Below are 16,369 nucleotides of genomic sequence, written 5' to 3' on the forward strand. Positions count from 1 at the left end.
AGTGCGACTAAACCAGTCCAAAGGTTGTGAAAGAGCTCTCACACTGATTCATCAGGGAGCACAGCCACATGTGCATGCATGCACATACACACACACATACACACACACACACACACACACACACACACACACACACACACACACACACTCCCTCTCTCTCTCTCTCTCTCTCTCTCTCTCTCTCTCTCTCTCTCTCTCTCTCCCTCCCTCTCTCTCTCTCAAACACAAGGCTTGTGTTGACTTAAGAGTTAATGAATGGATGATTGAGGGGCTGCAGGGAGCGGGGAGAGCAGCGCCGTGGAAACAGCCCCTCTTTCCCAGGCAGGCAGGGACTTCGAGGCAGCAGCAGAGAGCAGGATGGAAATCGTGTGTCTCACAGAGACGGAATAAAAAAAAAGAAAATCAGATTGCCGAGGGGGGCCTGTGGGGCGAGCAACTTGAAGCGCAGGCATTCTGAGCACCAATAAAGCAAGTCGCATGTACTTGACAAGGACGGGAAAGGGGAAGGCGTGAGAGGCAGCTGTTGGAGGAGGAGAGTGAGACAAAGAAGGAGGCAGGGGGCTGTCCTTGCCTGCTCTCCAGTGTGAGATCTGCTCATGGGAGGAGGCAGAGGCAGAGCAGGAGAAAGAAGGGGGCAAGCAGAGCAAGGCAGCGGCAGTATGTTTGGCGTGTGAGGAGGCAAACATACCATCCCAGAGGGTGTGTGTGCGCGTGTGTGTGTGTGTGTGTGTATGTGCACGTGCGTGTGTTTTTGCACAGGCAGTCTCCGGCAGTCTCCAGCCTCCTCTTTCTCACCTCCGCGGCTTCCTTGCGCTGCCACAAGCATGCAGCAGGGCTGGACGCTGCCCCGGCTCGCCGGCCTCCTGCTGGGGCTGGTGGGGCTCCTGGTGTGCAGCTCGGACTTCCAGCATCACTGCTACGAGGAGATGGTGCGTGCCATGTTCGCCGTGCAGAGCGAGTGCCCCTACATCACCCGCATCTACAGCATCGGGCGCAGCGTGGAGGGGCGCCACCTCTACGTGCTGGAGTTCAGCGACAACCCGGGAATCCACGAGGCATGTGAGTGATGGATCCAAGCTGCCTGGTTGAGGTTAATAAACAGTTTTGTAACTACTTTTGTTTAGGAGGGAGATTTTTCAGTGCACAACGATTCGGAATTTCCAACTACGAAAACAAGTTGACACTGTTTTTAAAGTACAGCTGGAGAGGGGAGAATTTGATTTCCATGTGACAACATATTTGGCAGGGAGAAGAAAATAGGGCTCTGTTTGTTGTAATGACGATTTGATGTTTGATCTATCCAGCTTTAATGACAGTGATTTACTGTGTGGATTATTGAAAAAGAAAAAAAGGAAGCAATGGGAAAAACCACAGCGTCCTACTTGGCACACGCTGGCGTCAGTAGTTTGTGTTGAAAACTAAAAGGCAAAAGTGAAAAAAACAACTGCTGCCAGTCAGTGAGCTGATGACACACGGCTTCACAAAACCTTCACCCGTCCTCCCCCTCTATAGACTCAACCTTTCAGGCGTTTGTTTTCTATATTAGTTACAAATTGACAGTCTTGACCTCATCGCGGCTAATGTTTATGGAACGGACGAGCCGGGTCACCGTGACAAAATGATTGCCAAGACAAGATAAACGCTTGCATCTGTAACAGAACCCATACAGAGAGGGAGGGAAAGACAGCCTGACAACTGCAGGAGACGCGTTGTTGACTCGCGGTTGGGTCGGCCTTGCATTTTTTATCTGCATTTTGCACGCCGAACGGCTTCCTTCACGAGAATAGAAGGATGTGTACTGGTGCTGCCGCTGCCGCAAGGCGAGCCAGCGTGGAAAAACAGGAACCGTGCACTTCACGTGGTGGGAGTGACCCGAGGTCTCGGCTGCCTTGACCCTCTGGCACTCTTGAGGAGTTCGTGTCAGCCAGTCCAATGAAGGCTGAGAGGGGGGGAAGAAAGAAAGTGAAGGAGGGAGGAAGAGATGGGGGAAGGAAGGGAGGAGGGAGAGACTTTGCGCTGCAGCCAATGCTGCTTTCTGAACCCGAGGCCAGTTGGCCCTGCATTAAAGAAAAGAGGGTGAATTGCTGCATCCAAGCTGCCATTTGGGTCCCTGAGGCAATTAGTGAGGCCTGTTCATGAATTTGGAAGGATCTGCTCCGGCTCTCAGTACAGTATCACCCTCTGACTTCTTCTCAAGTCAAGTGCAACAAATACAGTGAGGCATCGTCAAAGGTCCCACATTAGAAAAAACAACATTTGTTAATGTAGGTTTTATTTGTGGTAGCAGGCACTCAACTCCCCTGGACTAGTCCATCCTTTACTTTGTTTGCATGTGCCACCTTTTTTCAGTTCAGGAAGGGACTTTGTGATGTCACTTGGGGTACCAATACCTGATAGGTACAAGTTCAAGATTAGTAAAATTCTCTTTACCAGTGTTTTCTAACAACAAAATGTGTCTACTTGGCTCCTCAGAAAGGATAAAATACAAGCTTTACTCTATTTCCTTACTTCTTATTCCCTAAACCAGGTCTTTCTGATGTCACAAAGGGCTCTGAAACCTCTCCCAGTTTAGTGACAACACTCCCAGCCAGATCATAGCTCTTCTCTTTGAGACCGCGTTGATTCTCTCAACTTCTGAATATGTGGAAGGTCCAACAAAGCATTCGTTTTAGCAGTAAGCTCAAGTCTCAAATCTGCTTTGTTTGCAGTGCGGCATAAACACAGGGCTAAATATGTTTTTTTTTGTTTTGAAGATATATGAGTTTTCTTAATTTTTGTCTTTTTTTTTGTTTGTTTTTTTGCTCCACCAATGAAAAACAAAGATCCGAAGGTGGATATAATATGGGACCCATAAATGTTATTTTTAGTTTGTTGATGTTTGTGGGGGTCCACGGATCAATCAGTGCCACATCTGTGATTAATGGAAATACCCAGGAGAGTCGGGACTGTTTGGATAGGAGACTCATCAAGTCACTGTGGGACTGCCCACTGTTAGTTAGACATAACTTAAAAAAAAAAAAAAAAAAAAGATGACATAACTTTAAAGCCTCGAGTTCTGGTTTCAAAAAAGATCAGCTATATATGCTTTGTAAAATAACAAGCTGAGATTGTAAGACATCAATATTTATGTTAAGTGCCAGCCACACGTGAACCCAGCCGAGCTCGCGGCAGCGACTAAAAGCCAACTCCATCTCGCATCGCATCAGAGCGCTGTGCTGGGAAAAGTGCCTGGAGTGATGCCTGAGGCTCAGTGTTGAGCCTTCGGTGAAAAGGTGAACGTCACCGTCTCCCTTGTTGTTTCTCTTTTGAGCTGCAGTCAGAAGCTCAGAGCTACACTGAACCATACAGACTGGACAAGGAGGTTTTCAATTTACATTTGCAATTCAGACGCTGCAAAAATGCGCTGAACTGCAGGTGACGTCGAACAGAATCCACACATCTGCATTTGTGCCTCATCCTAACAAGAAATTCATGAATTGGTGGATCTCATCTCAGCTTCTGGGGGTCACGTCTTTAACCTGCGAGCTCCAGAGAATCAACATGCAGAGATGAGACTGAAAAAAATGACAGCCAGCCTATTGATTCTCCTGTTTTATTTATGCTGTGTGTGCACCCAAGTGGGCCAGGTGCTCGCTGAAATGTCACGCTACCCCCCCACAGCTCCATCTCCCTCCCCCCTTTGCTGACAACCTCCTTCCCTCCCTCCCTCCCCCAGTGGAGCCCGAGTTCAAGTACGTGGGCAACATGCACGGCAATGAGGTGCTCGGCCGCGAGCTGCTCATCCAGCTCTGCCAGTTCCTCTGCGAGGAGTACCGGGCCGGGAACCACCGGATCATGAACCTCATCCACGACACGCGCATCCACATCCTGCCCACCATGAACCCCGACGGCTACGAGGTTGCTGCCAGACAGGTAATGAGGCAACGAGCTTCCGGATGCCACAAGTAAAGGATTGAAAACAGAAGCTTTAGTTCAGTTCAGCTCAGCTCAGTTCAGTCAGCTTTAACAATCCCACCAGGGCCACTGGGTCAGGAAGCAAGTTGACAGCATGGCTCCTCAAGAGAGTTTGTGCACTGCTGTACTATGGTACATGTTCATAGATGTGTATTGCCACTATTTTAAAATATATTAAATAAATAAATAAAAATCCCAAAAGGCAGACACAAAGACAAGAGAATGAAATAATGAAGGGATGATAAAAAAGAAACATAGAGACTTAAGAAGGATGGATGAGTGCATGGATGGATGGAAGAATGGTTGGCTGATGGAGGGAAGAATGGATAGATTGATGGATGGATGGAAGAATGGATGGATGGATGGATGATGATAAAGAATGGATGGATGGAAGAATGGATGGATGGATGAATGGATGGATGATAGAAGAATAGATAGATGATGAATGAAACAATGGATGTATGGGTGGATGGGTGGATGGATGGATGGACGATGGATGGATGGCTGGAGTGTACATGCGATGGAAGAGAAGAAAAGTGTCCTCATGTGACAGCAAATAACTGTTAAGTATTTATGAAACGGCATCGTGATGATTCTAAATAACAGTGTAGACAAGACGGTAGCCTGGATGAGAATAGCTGCCTATGAGATGCTCTATCCAGCATACAAAGCTGTCAAATGAGAATGATCTGAACCTCAACTTTCCCAACCAAATAGTCTCCAAGTCTCTCTCGCTCTGAGTGTACGCAGTCAACACACATCACGACGAGACATTCCTTCACATTCCTTTCCTTTATTTTGAAGGTCTGTTTTAAGAGCCTAAACTTGCTGTTCTTTACTTTTTTTTTTTACAATGTGGAGGCAGCATAACTGCAAATTAAGAATTCCAAAAAAAGATTGTTGAAATGACAAACCAACAGAACTCATTGCAACATGTTTCAAACATCCTGATGATACAAACTGTCGAGGTTTTGATTTAGCTGCCGAAGAGACAAAGTCACTGTGTTTTCTTTGCTTCTCCATCATCAGTACGACTATTACTGTTCTGTCCTGGCCAGATATGAAAACATCACCTCATCTCAGCTCTCTGCTTCCAAAAAAGTCTTGGACTGTGTTATGGCACCACTAGGTGCTAGTGTCACTGCGGAGGGGGTGCTAAAATCATTTAATATTGAAATTGCCTGATAGTCACTTGAAAGGTCACATCATGTACACAAGGTACCGCACTCAATCTGGTCCCATTTCTGTGTGCGCGACAAAGCGAGCCCCAGACCATCTGCTGGGGGTAATTATATAGATTGGGGAAACGTGACGCACATACACGCATGCAATCCATCTTCCACAACCTCACACACACGTTCACAGTCTTGCTGACACTAATGACATGTCCTGAGGAGCCCAAATGCAATCTCCACGTCGTTCAGAGACACATGTGCACCGCGCTTGTAATTTGCTGCCTTATCAACAGATGTCTGGACGACAACAGGATGCGGGGGTTCCTTTACCAGCATCGCCGTGATGTTATGTTCACATGTTCACAGAAACAGTGATTTTCTCCTCAATCAACGCTTTTAGTTGTTGAGAAGAAAACCTGCTTTTTCGTTGCAGCCAATTAATGAACTTTTACATTTTTTTCCGCCCATGATGTTGAAACTAGAGAAAATAAATTGATAGATTATTAAAACCAACTGCGCTCATGCTATCAGAAACATGTATACGCTTTTTGAAACCAATTCTTTTTAAATCTGTCAAAAGCTGTCCAAATGTTTTCACTCGAACGCCACAAATGTCAACAAAGACCACAAGAAAGCGCAGAGTTTTGCAACACTGAGGTCTTTTTAGTTTATTTTTTTTGTAGTGAAGCCAAGACTGAGGAATTCTTCAAGGCTTCTCTTATCTTTCCACTATTCGAAACCTCTAAAGAATTTAGAACAGGGACTGAAGTTTAGCTCCCGAGACATTAGGGTTTTCAAAACCAAGAACCACAACCTCTTCTGGCTGTGTGGTGAGAACCCAACTCTGACTCTTGTGCGGCAACAGGGTCCCGAGTTCAACGGCTACCTGGTGGGCCGAGGCAATTCCAGGGACATCGACCTGAACCGCAACTTCCCCGACCTCAACGCGCTCATGTACTACTACGAGAAGACCAACGGACGCAACCACCACCTGCCCTTGCCGGACAACTGGGAACAGCAGGTCAGTCAGTGCTGCTGGGAGACTCAAGACCCCCACCCCCCACCTCCACCCCACCTCCCCCATCCGTGTGCAAAGTAGGTGTTTGTGCTGGTGGGGGTGGAGGGTGGAGGGGGGAGGAAGACGGATGAGCACATTTCTCACGCTCGTGCGAGTGTGTGCTCAGTGTTTGAATGTGGGCTTGAATAGCGAGCCACTGTAACGTAGCCGAGTCGCTTTGGCCTCGGTTTGCGTCGACGGCTTCAGGTTTGTCTCCCTGAAAAAAAGCAGCTGCTCTTGAATCCAGACGGCACGCCGACCCTGCACCTCGGCAGCTAGAATGCTTGGTGTGAAATTGTACAGTCTGACACATTTGGGTGTTTTGCTTCCTGTAACCGTGCGAGATGGCCCCTCTGCATTACATCACATTCACTTGACTTTACTGGATTTACTGGATATGATTCAAGTCAATCTTTTACTGCTTTCTCCACTTCTCAGAAAGTGGGTCTTAAAACAGGAAGTTCTGGAAATGAGCCCTTTGTGATGTCACTAAAGACACCGAGAAGTCAATGACACCAGCTTCAGCCACCGGTTGGCCAAGGCCTAATTGTTTTTGTTTGCAAAAGGTCCAGCAAAGCATCAGTTCTGGCAGTACCCACAGGGAATGGCAAATAGATGGTTAATTATACTAGAAATATAGAGAATTAAAAACCAAGTGAGGCTGCAAAAATTTGAAAATGCATTATGTGAGAGTTTTTTGGGGGAAATTTTTGGAAATTGCTTTGACAGCAATTGAAACAGAAACCTGCTAATTGCATAGATTTTTGGCTAAAGGGAAAAATGATTTCTTTTGCAACATCCACTGTTCATTAAAGAAAGTGACGACTTGCCTGCCTGTATAGACGACACGTGAATCAACAAAAAGTCGTAAGCTCGCTGTCCAGTTTCTCCACAGTGGGCAGACGCCACCGTGATCTTTCTGCAGGAGTTATTATTATCACTGTGTTAGCGTGTCCTTCATTTGTACCCTCTCCACTGCTGACAGCTCAGACTTCAAACCCTAACCGAGGATCCACGTGCGATAAACGCCTGCCAGTTCTCAAAACAGAGGCTGCGCCACGGCGGCCGCACGAAAGTCCGTCGCTCTCCGATCGGCCTCGCCGAGCTCCGGCTAAACCAGACGCGTGTTTATTGTCCTACATACCTGATTCAAGGAGGGACTTTGCCTCTCGTCTCCGTGCATGATATACGGCGAGGAGTGCGTGAGGCAAAGAAAATAAATGGGAGCCTCAAAGTGGAATTTGAGGGTTTAAGGTTACTGTTGCAGCGCGCTGAAGGAGTTGAGGCGGTCGTGCGGTGGTTCTGTTCATGCAGAACGAGGCACATTAAGAAAAACTAAGACTAAGAGTCACTACAATTATGTAATTAAAAAAAACATATTTCTGGAGAAAAGAAAAATGAGAGTTATTACCTTTAAATTTAACCCTTAGAACTCACTCAATTCCAAGAATCCTCAAACTCAATGCAAACTGTGTTTCGAATCTGGGTAAAACAAGTTGTAGCAAAGCAAAGAGGAGACAGAAGGAAGCACCAGCCGTTTATTTTATTGACTCGAGAAAATCAGAAGGCACATCTGGCAAATAAAATAGTTTTTTTAATGGAATGACAGTGTGGTTTGAAAGTGAAAACAAGGAGAAAAAACAGAGATAAAATGTTTGCTATACTATGTTAAGAGAGGGAGAGAGGGAGAGAGAGGGAAAAGAAAAGAAGGATTTTTGTGCAGATAAATAACCCGGCACAGAGGAGCTTTGTGGTTCTGGGTGAAAAGAAAACCAGATGTCTTCGGGTCACTGATTTAAAGAAGAGTGAAGGGGAAGAAGTGAGAGTAGTTCAAAATAGTTTTAGTAGCCAGACAAAGAAAAAAAATGCAATAAAAACTAGAAGTTGTACTTACCCATTCACAGAGTGTTGAAATGATTGGTGCTATAAATACGCTTTATAATGTGATGACCTGAAGCACGATCAGCATGAAGCTGCTCTCTCCCTCTCTCTCTCTCTCTCTCTCTCTCTCTCTCTCTCTCCCTCCCTCTCCCTCTCTCTCTCTCTCTCTCTCTCTCTCTCTCTCTCCCACCCTCTCCCCCCCCCTCCCTCTCTCTCTCTCTCTCTCTCTCTCTCTCCCTCTCCCACTCTCTCTCTGTCCCTCACTCTCTCTCTCTCTGACATGTGTGTTGGCCACAGGTCGAACCGGAGACTCTGGCAATCATCAAGTGGATTCAGAACTACAACTTCATCCTGTCAGCCAACCTGCACGGGGGCGCCGTGGTGGCCAACTATCCCTTCGACAGGTCCAGAGATCCTCGTATTCGGGGGAGGACCATGTACGCAGCCACGCCAGACGACAAACTCTTCAGAAAGGTGCACAGATTTTTCTTCTTCTTCTTGTTTTTTCTCATGTGTAAACGTGGAAAACAAAAGAAGTGAACGGTGAATTTTTGGTGTGGGACTGCAGCTGGCGAGGACCTACTCATACGCCCACAGCTGGATGCACAACGGCTGGAACTGCGGGGACTTCTTCGACGAGGGCATCACCAACGGGGCCAGCTGGTACTCTCTGTCCAGGGGTGAGCAGAACCCGCAGTCACGAGCTACTGGGGAAAACACAAGAAGAAGAAACACAGTTTAGAATCAACAGCTTGGCCTTGTACTGACGTACAACAATCTTAAAGGAGCTGCATAGTGAATCAGTCAGCCACAAGGCTTCGCTGTTGAGCATCGTTCGCGGCGCAAAGCTGTGCAGAGTCGACTTTAGGGCCTCCGGTGCAGCAGCACTGAACCTCCGCCGAGGAGACAAAGACGTGAGAGATATAAAAGTGAAGGCGTTTGATCAGTTAAATACAGAGGTTATCGTTTCATCATCCAGGAGCAAGACGGGCCCAAATTCTTGTTTCTCCTCTTTAGTATTTGCTCCATGCACAGTAACAGCCAATTATGCCAATTTCTATACTTATGAAATGAGGCCATTTAATCATGGAACTCCTTTTTCTGTCATTTTCTTAAGAAATCATACCTTTGCCTTTGTATTTGCCTTTCTTCTCTCTCTAATCTTATTTTTATATTGATATTCATTACACATAGTGGGATATCAATTGCATGCAGCTGGATTCCAGCTGCTGTGCTGTTTTGGAGGGCTGTATTTCTCATCATATATCCACCTGAGACGAATCCAAAGAGTTCAGGAATCTGCCGTGCCTGGTTTCATATACCTGCTGTGTGCGTTTCAGTCTCCCTACAGTACAAGTGAAACAAATACATCAAAGTAACAGAGCTTTCAAAACAATTTATAAAGTCAAACGGCTTCTTTCTGCACAGATGCTGAGCATGTTTGCGGTTTACTGTAAAATTTCCTCAAAGCGTTTAATTAGGCCTGTTATTGGGATGGTTAAAGCACTTCTTTTCTTTTTTTTTTCTTTAAACTGGCAACGGCCACCAACAGCCTACAAGGAGTCTTGTTTTTTGTTTTTTTTAATGTTTCCCATCTTTATTGCCGCAAAGCTTAGTTTACAGGCTTTGTGTAGGTCTTTTAAGGTTCGGTGATCACTTCCAGCTAAGTTCGCCGCAGGCCTTGAAGATGCAGCACGTCGTGAATTCCAAGCTGCCTGGACACGTACCTGACTCTGTTAATCTGCGCTTCAACAATAACAGCGCACACACAGTTAGTCGATGCTCAAACCCCCGGGGTGGGCCGGGCCGGGCTGAGCCAGGCCCGGGCCTGTGAATTTTACTGAGCTTTGTTTCAGGTGGTTGAGTCACACCGCAGCCACATTTAGTGGGACCGTGCTATGTTTATTTTACCAGCACGATTCGCTCCAAGAGTTATGTCACGGTTTTATGAGACCAGTTTTCAACTTTTTCATCTTGTACTCGATCCTGGCCTTGTGTGCAGAAGGTTTGGTATAAAATAAATGTTGCTATATTGATACATGGGATTGGATATAAGTTCACATACAAGGTGAAATATGTTTTGTATCAATCGTGCTTACAAAGTTGATGAACTTTCCCTAAAAACAGCCCTGATTCTAAACAGAAGTCGCTTGGGGAAACAACTGTTGGACACCTTTCAAAGATGCTTCTGTTTGTCTTCCTGCGTTGCAGGCATGCAGGACTTCAACTACCTGTACACCAACTGCTTTGAGATCACTCTGGAGCTGAGCTGCGATAAGTTTCCTCCTGCATCGTCCTTACCCAGAGAGTGGCTGGGCAACCGGGAGGCACTGATCTCGTACATTGAGCAGGTCAGAAAGCACAGAACTTACACAGCGCTCAGCGTTCAGCACCACTATCTCGATGGACTTTATACACACAAACAAACACGTGCATGCACGCACTCGCCATGCACTCACATGCTGGTTGGCGTTTGTATAATTTAAGAAAGATGACTCTTACATGAATAGAGGCCCTTTAGTTGGGCACAAAATGTCTCTTTGTGCCGATGAAGAATACAGCTTTGAATTACTTCTATTGGTGTTGGTTTCCTGAAGCCAGAGTGGGAGGTTAGATCCTAATTTATATACAGCATTGATTTCACATTGATTGCATTAATTCTTAAATAATAAGAATAATTAAAAAACAAAAACAAAAACAAACATTTTTGGCAATGTTTTTCTGGATTCAAAGATTTTCCTGACAGTTGCGTCTAAAAGTCATGGGAAAAAAAAAAGGTGAGTGAAAAAGTGAAAAAGTAACACAAACATGTTGTTTCCTTTATTTTTAGGTGCATCACGGGATAAAGGGCATGGTGTATGACGAAAACAACAACCCCATTGGCAATGCTGAAATCTCGGTGGCTGGAATCAACCATGATGTGACCAGCGGTGAGTGGGAGCAGTCTGCGTGTTGCACAATTGCAGTTAATCCTTGGTTACTTCATTGGCTCTGTGACAGTTTCTTTGGGCAAAGACTCTCACAGGCATTGACAAATGTGAGCTGAAGGAAGAATAGGCAGTTTGTGCTCTTTCATCATCGTACGGGAAACATAAAGTGGTCTTGGGGGGGTTGATTTTAAAAATAGAAGCTATCAGAATCAGAAGATGGTTTGCTGCACGGGCGACGCGGTGGCGCAGTGGTTAGCGCTGTCGCCTCACAGCAAGAAGGCTTCGATTCTGGGCCTGGGACCTGACTTGACCTCAGTGTGGAGTTTGCATGTTCTCCCTGTGTCTGCGTGGGTTCTCTAAAGGTCCACAATCCAAAAACATGAATGTGAGGTGAATTGTAACCTCTAAACTCTCCGTCGGTGTATATGACAGTGCGAATGGTTGTTTGTCTCCATGTGGCCCTGTGATGAACTGGCGACTTGTCCAGGGTGTCACCCTGCCTTCACTCCATGACAGCTGGGAGAGGCTCCAGCAGACTCCCATGACTCTGAGTGTAGGGTATTGAAAATGGATGGATGGATGGTTTGCTGCACCTCTCACTCACTTAATTGGAACAAGTCTCCCCCTCTTGGTCAGATATGGAAATGCACCCCAAAAATACAACATAAGGGACAATCACATTTTCTAAATCTCTGCATTACATTGCACGCTTAAAAAACCCTGAAAAGGCTTAGGTTGGATTTATCAGTGTATCAATGAAACCATCAACTGTATTCTCTCTGGTTAGGTGACTGTGATATTTTAGACGTGCGTGAACATTGAAAAGCATCTGTCGCGGTCTGTTCACAGAAATGAAAATATGCGTATGCAATGTGTTAAATTAGCTGAAGCCACACAAAAATAAATAACCATTCTGTTTCCATCAATTTTTTAAAAAAAACATCCATCCTCTAAGGAAACGAGCTTGTTAAGTGGACGTGCAGAACGCGGATCAGCTCAGGTGCTTGGTGGTGTTTTTACCCTGATATAACAGCAAGTGTAGGAAAGACGTGAAATCAAGAGTCAGATCAATGTCAGAAAACCAGGATTCACATTTGCAAAGTTGCAATGTGATTTCTAACCATTAGACACCACAAGATCTTACACACTGGGGTCTTAAAACATCTTAAAACATGCAAAAATGCCTCATTATTATCTAAATACATCCCATAAGCCAACCCCTATGCAACCCCTATTGACATAAATGAACTTACTTCATAAACTTAACAGTTGGTCTGAAGTTGCAGCCACTCAGAAGAAGCGAGTCCCTCAAATCAGCGATAAGAATCTATGATGTGACGCCACCTCACAGAATGTTGCTGTTTCCCTTTTTTCTTTTTCTCTCTCTCTCTCCACCTCCAGGAGTGGACGGTGACTACTTCAGACTTTTGTTGCCGGGCACCTACACCGTGACAGCATCCGCCCCAGGTTACGTCACCTCCACCACCACTGTCACAGTGGGGCCAGCTGAGGCCATTCAGGTGTGTTTCCGACGATTGTTCTCACGCGGAACACATAGACTTTGATGTAATGAACGCGCAAACACATGCTCGTGTTGTTTTTTTTTGCTCTTGCTCACGCCACGTTCTCCGTCCGTCCTCCCGACAGCTGCATTTTTACTTGAAAACGGCACCAAAACCAAACCCGAAAGCGAAGCACCACAGCGGCAGGAGGAACCTCTCGTCTCCCAAGGCCCACTTGAAGCTCGGACCCAGATGAGACACGGACAATAATCTTGACAAAACACACACCTGCAGTTCATACCATACGCAAAATCTCATGTAACACACACACACACACACACACACACACACACACACACACACACACACACACACACACACTAACACACACACTATATGATGTAATTCCACTTTGCTAATCCACTGTATGTCAGATGCTTGTGTTTGTGTTTTTTGTTGATGAATTTAAGTTGGGTTCCTGTATTTAGAAACATTTTCAATCTCTGAGTATTTAAGTAACAGTGTGACTTTGTATGATTACTGTTATTCTACATCTGTAAGTTTTTTTTTCTAAATAAACAAAAAACAAAATTTGATTACGATGATTGGATTCAAATTAAAAGTTAAAAGACAGAGGATATTTTCTGTTTTTCTTTGTGTATCTTATGTGTTTGGTGAACTGCAGGTGTGATAGGAATAACGCACAAGATGTGCAAATAACAATGTGGCAAATAACATTCTATGTATTGGTCACAAAATCCCACAGGAGATCCGTGTGCTGGTTTACTGCATAAGGTTGTGGCACAATTTGGTCTTTTCAATCTTTATGTAAATATAAAGACTGAGCTTTCTGTCAAAAGGGCATTTTAGTCAAACAACGCTTGACCGCTCCACACAGGATGACGTATAGGCTGATTCTCTGTTGTCACGTGAGATCTGAGCTGCCTGTAGGTGGCAGCAAATGTCAGGATGACGGACCTCTGATGAACGAGATGATCAGATTTGTCAAATTGTAAAGTTTATTCTCCTTATTGTCATTTGAATATTACAGCAATATCCACGGAGGTCTTTCCTCATTGTTGAGGCTTTTTCAAATCTGATTTTTAGGATCTTATATACCATACATGCATTTAAAGGCTTGAGTTAAAGTCAGAGGGTGAAAGATAGAAGAAAATGTACCTTGGCCCCTTGTAGATCCTTTCATAATGACCCTCCAACCCAGAAACAAGGGTCTCTTTTAGAAAACCTCTGCACTGGATTCTTGTTTTTCCTTTGCGCTGCTCTCCAACACTGGCAGAATCCAACAATAGCCGCCCTCACTGACGAACAGGAAAGAGGAAAAGCGCCCTTCACCTGGCACTCGGTGGATTTATGGCAGTGGCTTTTTTTGGTATTGAAAGGCACAAACACTGAAATCTGAGCCTACTACTATACTACTGCTACTACTGGCTAGTATTAAAAAAAAAATCACTTGTTCAGAACTCCTGTTGTTGGAATGTTCACCCAGAAGCCACTCATAAACCATATCAAACTTCATTTGTAAAACACTTAAAGGAAAAATAATTCCAGGGACATTTTAACAAATTTATTGAGTTAAGGTGAATGAAAGTTCTATCAGCCTTCTATGCCTGAGGACAAACCAAAATAGTACTATAGTTATACTATACTGCTATACTGCACTATATTGCTATTGTTTCTGTGCCAGGCTAATAAAAGAGAGTCAATTCAAAAATGTTCCACTCGTTTCCAAACAATTGGCCAAACATCAAAGCTATGACTCGTTTCAAGTCAGTCATGTGACCTTAAACATCATCCCAGTCATCCCAGTTCCGGCCACCGGCCCCCAGCCAGGACCACAAATGAGTGGAATCATTTTAATTTTCTGCCTACTCGGACAGTGATGGCACTTGGTGTAGTCACAGAGGGTGATTGTGCGGTCAGCTACTGTACACTCTGTCCACTCAGAGCATCACAGTGGCCGTCAGCTGGACGCAAGTGTGAGACTGAAAGACAACAATGGACTCGCATTGAGCCGCCCCCAATGAAAGGTGGCCAGTGTGAGAGGAGAAACAAAGGCAGCATTTCATAGAGCTCACTGATCTGGAGTGTTCTCAGCGGTAGTACCGGTGTGTGTGCACGTGTGCGTGTGTGTGTGTGTGTGTGTGGCTTTGCACTTGTGTTTATGCGCAATTTGGTTGGCATGATGCGCCGTCAATGAAGGCCACTAGTGAGAGCTGCCCGGACGTCTCCCACACTGAATAATCCCACATTCATTGACAGCAGGGGGACCTTTTCGGAAGTCACTGAGCCCGGATCATTAAGGAAGTGACGAAGCTGATTCAGTGTCACGGTTTAGCTGAAGTCATCTTTTGTAGATAAATGTTGACTGCAATGACGTTATAGTAAAACAAACAATGCTGTTGTTGTTGTTGTTGATTGTGATTACTGCTTCTACAGACATAGACAGTAGTTGTTTTCTTCCTTTTAAATAGCAATATTGTTTTTTTTTTATATGTATATGCACAATATATGTAGTTATTTGTCTGAAACGATACACTTGAATATTTCTTAATCTGATTCCAGCATGAATTTAAAAACCCTGATCAGAGTGCTTCCTGTATATCAGTTATTTGACTAAATTATGTCTGTTTAAAACCAAGTGAATAAATTAATGTTTTGGTTTGAGCAAATAGTGCATGTACATTGATGTGCTTTTGTTATGTGTGATGAAAACCTTTAGAATCTGTGTCATTATTGTTTGAGGTGAAAAATCAGACTGGAGACTTTCCTACAACTGCTAAATATTAAAATATTACAACCAAGCCTGTAATGCAGCTATGCTCTGATGATGAAGAAGTTGAATTCCATTACTTTTCCTTTTATCATATCTGCTTTTACACGACCCCTGCCGTTTCCTGCCATTGTCCCGCACATTCAACATGTCCTTTGAGGAAGCTGCTGTTAATGCCGACTCAGCCAAAAAAAAGAAATCTGTTTTTTCACAAAGCAGCACACAACCGTCACAGCTGAGAGCGGGTTAAGCAAACGTGTCATCCCTCCGACAAAGACTGTGATTCCCTCATTCGAGAAGAAGGCCGTCAGTGTCCTAATGGCTCCAAATGAAGGGGCTGCAGCTCAAGTGAAAACACAGAGCAGAAAACTGGTTATTCCTCACCGCTGGGTGATTTATTGGGACGACTCTGCGGCATACGTTTTCTCTTCATTGGCATCTTCACCCATTGTAGAAACTGCTCGGTCAGCTGTTATCTGGCTCGTCATTAAAAAAAAAAATGCAGAGCAAGACTTCGCCGCAGCCGAGTTAGAGTGTCTCTGAATAACATTATGAAACCATCCTTTACATAATGTTACTTCCTTAAAATTCGAACATGTGTGCATGTGTGTGTGGTCTGGGTGGAGTGGATGGCCCAAACATGCGCTGACCTGCACAGGAATGAGGTAATGACTTGAAGCAATGCTGATTTTTTTTTTTTAAATTCTCTAGAGCCCATCCGAGGTCAAAATGTTTTGTCGCTTGCAAGTAGACAAACTCAGATAAACACTACCTTGACAACACAATGTTTTGATATGACTGCATAGCTCATACGTCACCAATGTTTTTCTCATGTGTCTCTGGCCTCTTGGTATAAAACTCAACACACACACACACACACACACACACACACACACACACACACACACACACACACACACACACACACACATATACACACACACACACACTACCAGTCAAACGTTTGGACACATACTTCTGATTTATTGGTTTTTGTTGTTTCATGACTATGTACTGTGGTAGATTGTCACTAAAGGCTCAAAACTATCAATGAACACACATGTAAGATGTATCAAACA

General features: G+C 44.7%; 1 protein-coding gene across 1 annotated transcript; it reads left to right on the forward strand.

Moving 5' to 3' along the window:
- Positions 1 to 248: 248 nt before the first annotated feature.
- On the forward strand, positions 249 to 13,130 carry cpn1 (carboxypeptidase N, polypeptide 1). Its single transcript, XM_076028112.1, has 9 exons — positions 249 to 1,059; positions 3,716 to 3,912; positions 5,995 to 6,150; positions 8,365 to 8,541; positions 8,636 to 8,747; positions 10,279 to 10,418; positions 10,898 to 10,997; positions 12,399 to 12,517; positions 12,645 to 13,130. The coding sequence occupies exons 1-9, from the start codon at positions 732 to 734 to the stop codon at positions 12,753 to 12,755; spliced, it is 1,440 nt and encodes a 479-aa protein (XP_075884227.1). The 5' UTR covers positions 249 to 731; the 3' UTR covers positions 12,756 to 13,130.
- Positions 13,131 to 16,369: the final 3,239 nt, after the last annotated feature.

This window comes from Nelusetta ayraudi, unplaced genomic scaffold, assembly GCF_046127955.1.
Source record: "Nelusetta ayraudi isolate G7.1 ecotype Tasmania unplaced genomic scaffold, CSIRO-AGI_Nayr_v1 ptg000022l, whole genome shotgun sequence".
Classification (NCBI taxonomy): domain Eukaryota; kingdom Metazoa; phylum Chordata; class Actinopteri; order Tetraodontiformes; family Monacanthidae; genus Nelusetta; species Nelusetta ayraudi.

What these genes read in the sequence shown, in the direction of transcription:
- cpn1 (XM_076028112.1), top strand. Translation starts at nt 732, where the DNA reads ATGTGCACGTGCGTGTGTTTTTGCACAGGCAGTCTCCGGCAGTCTCCA. An exon ending in CTGGTACTCTCTGTCCAGGG is followed by an intron (nt 8,748 to 10,278) that starts GTGAGCAGAACC and finishes CCTGCGTTGCAG; the next exon opens with GCATGCAGGACTTCAACTAC. An exon ending in CAACCATGATGTGACCAGCG is followed by an intron (nt 10,998 to 12,398) that starts GTGAGTGGGAGC and finishes CTCCACCTCCAG; the next exon opens with GAGTGGACGGTGACTACTTC.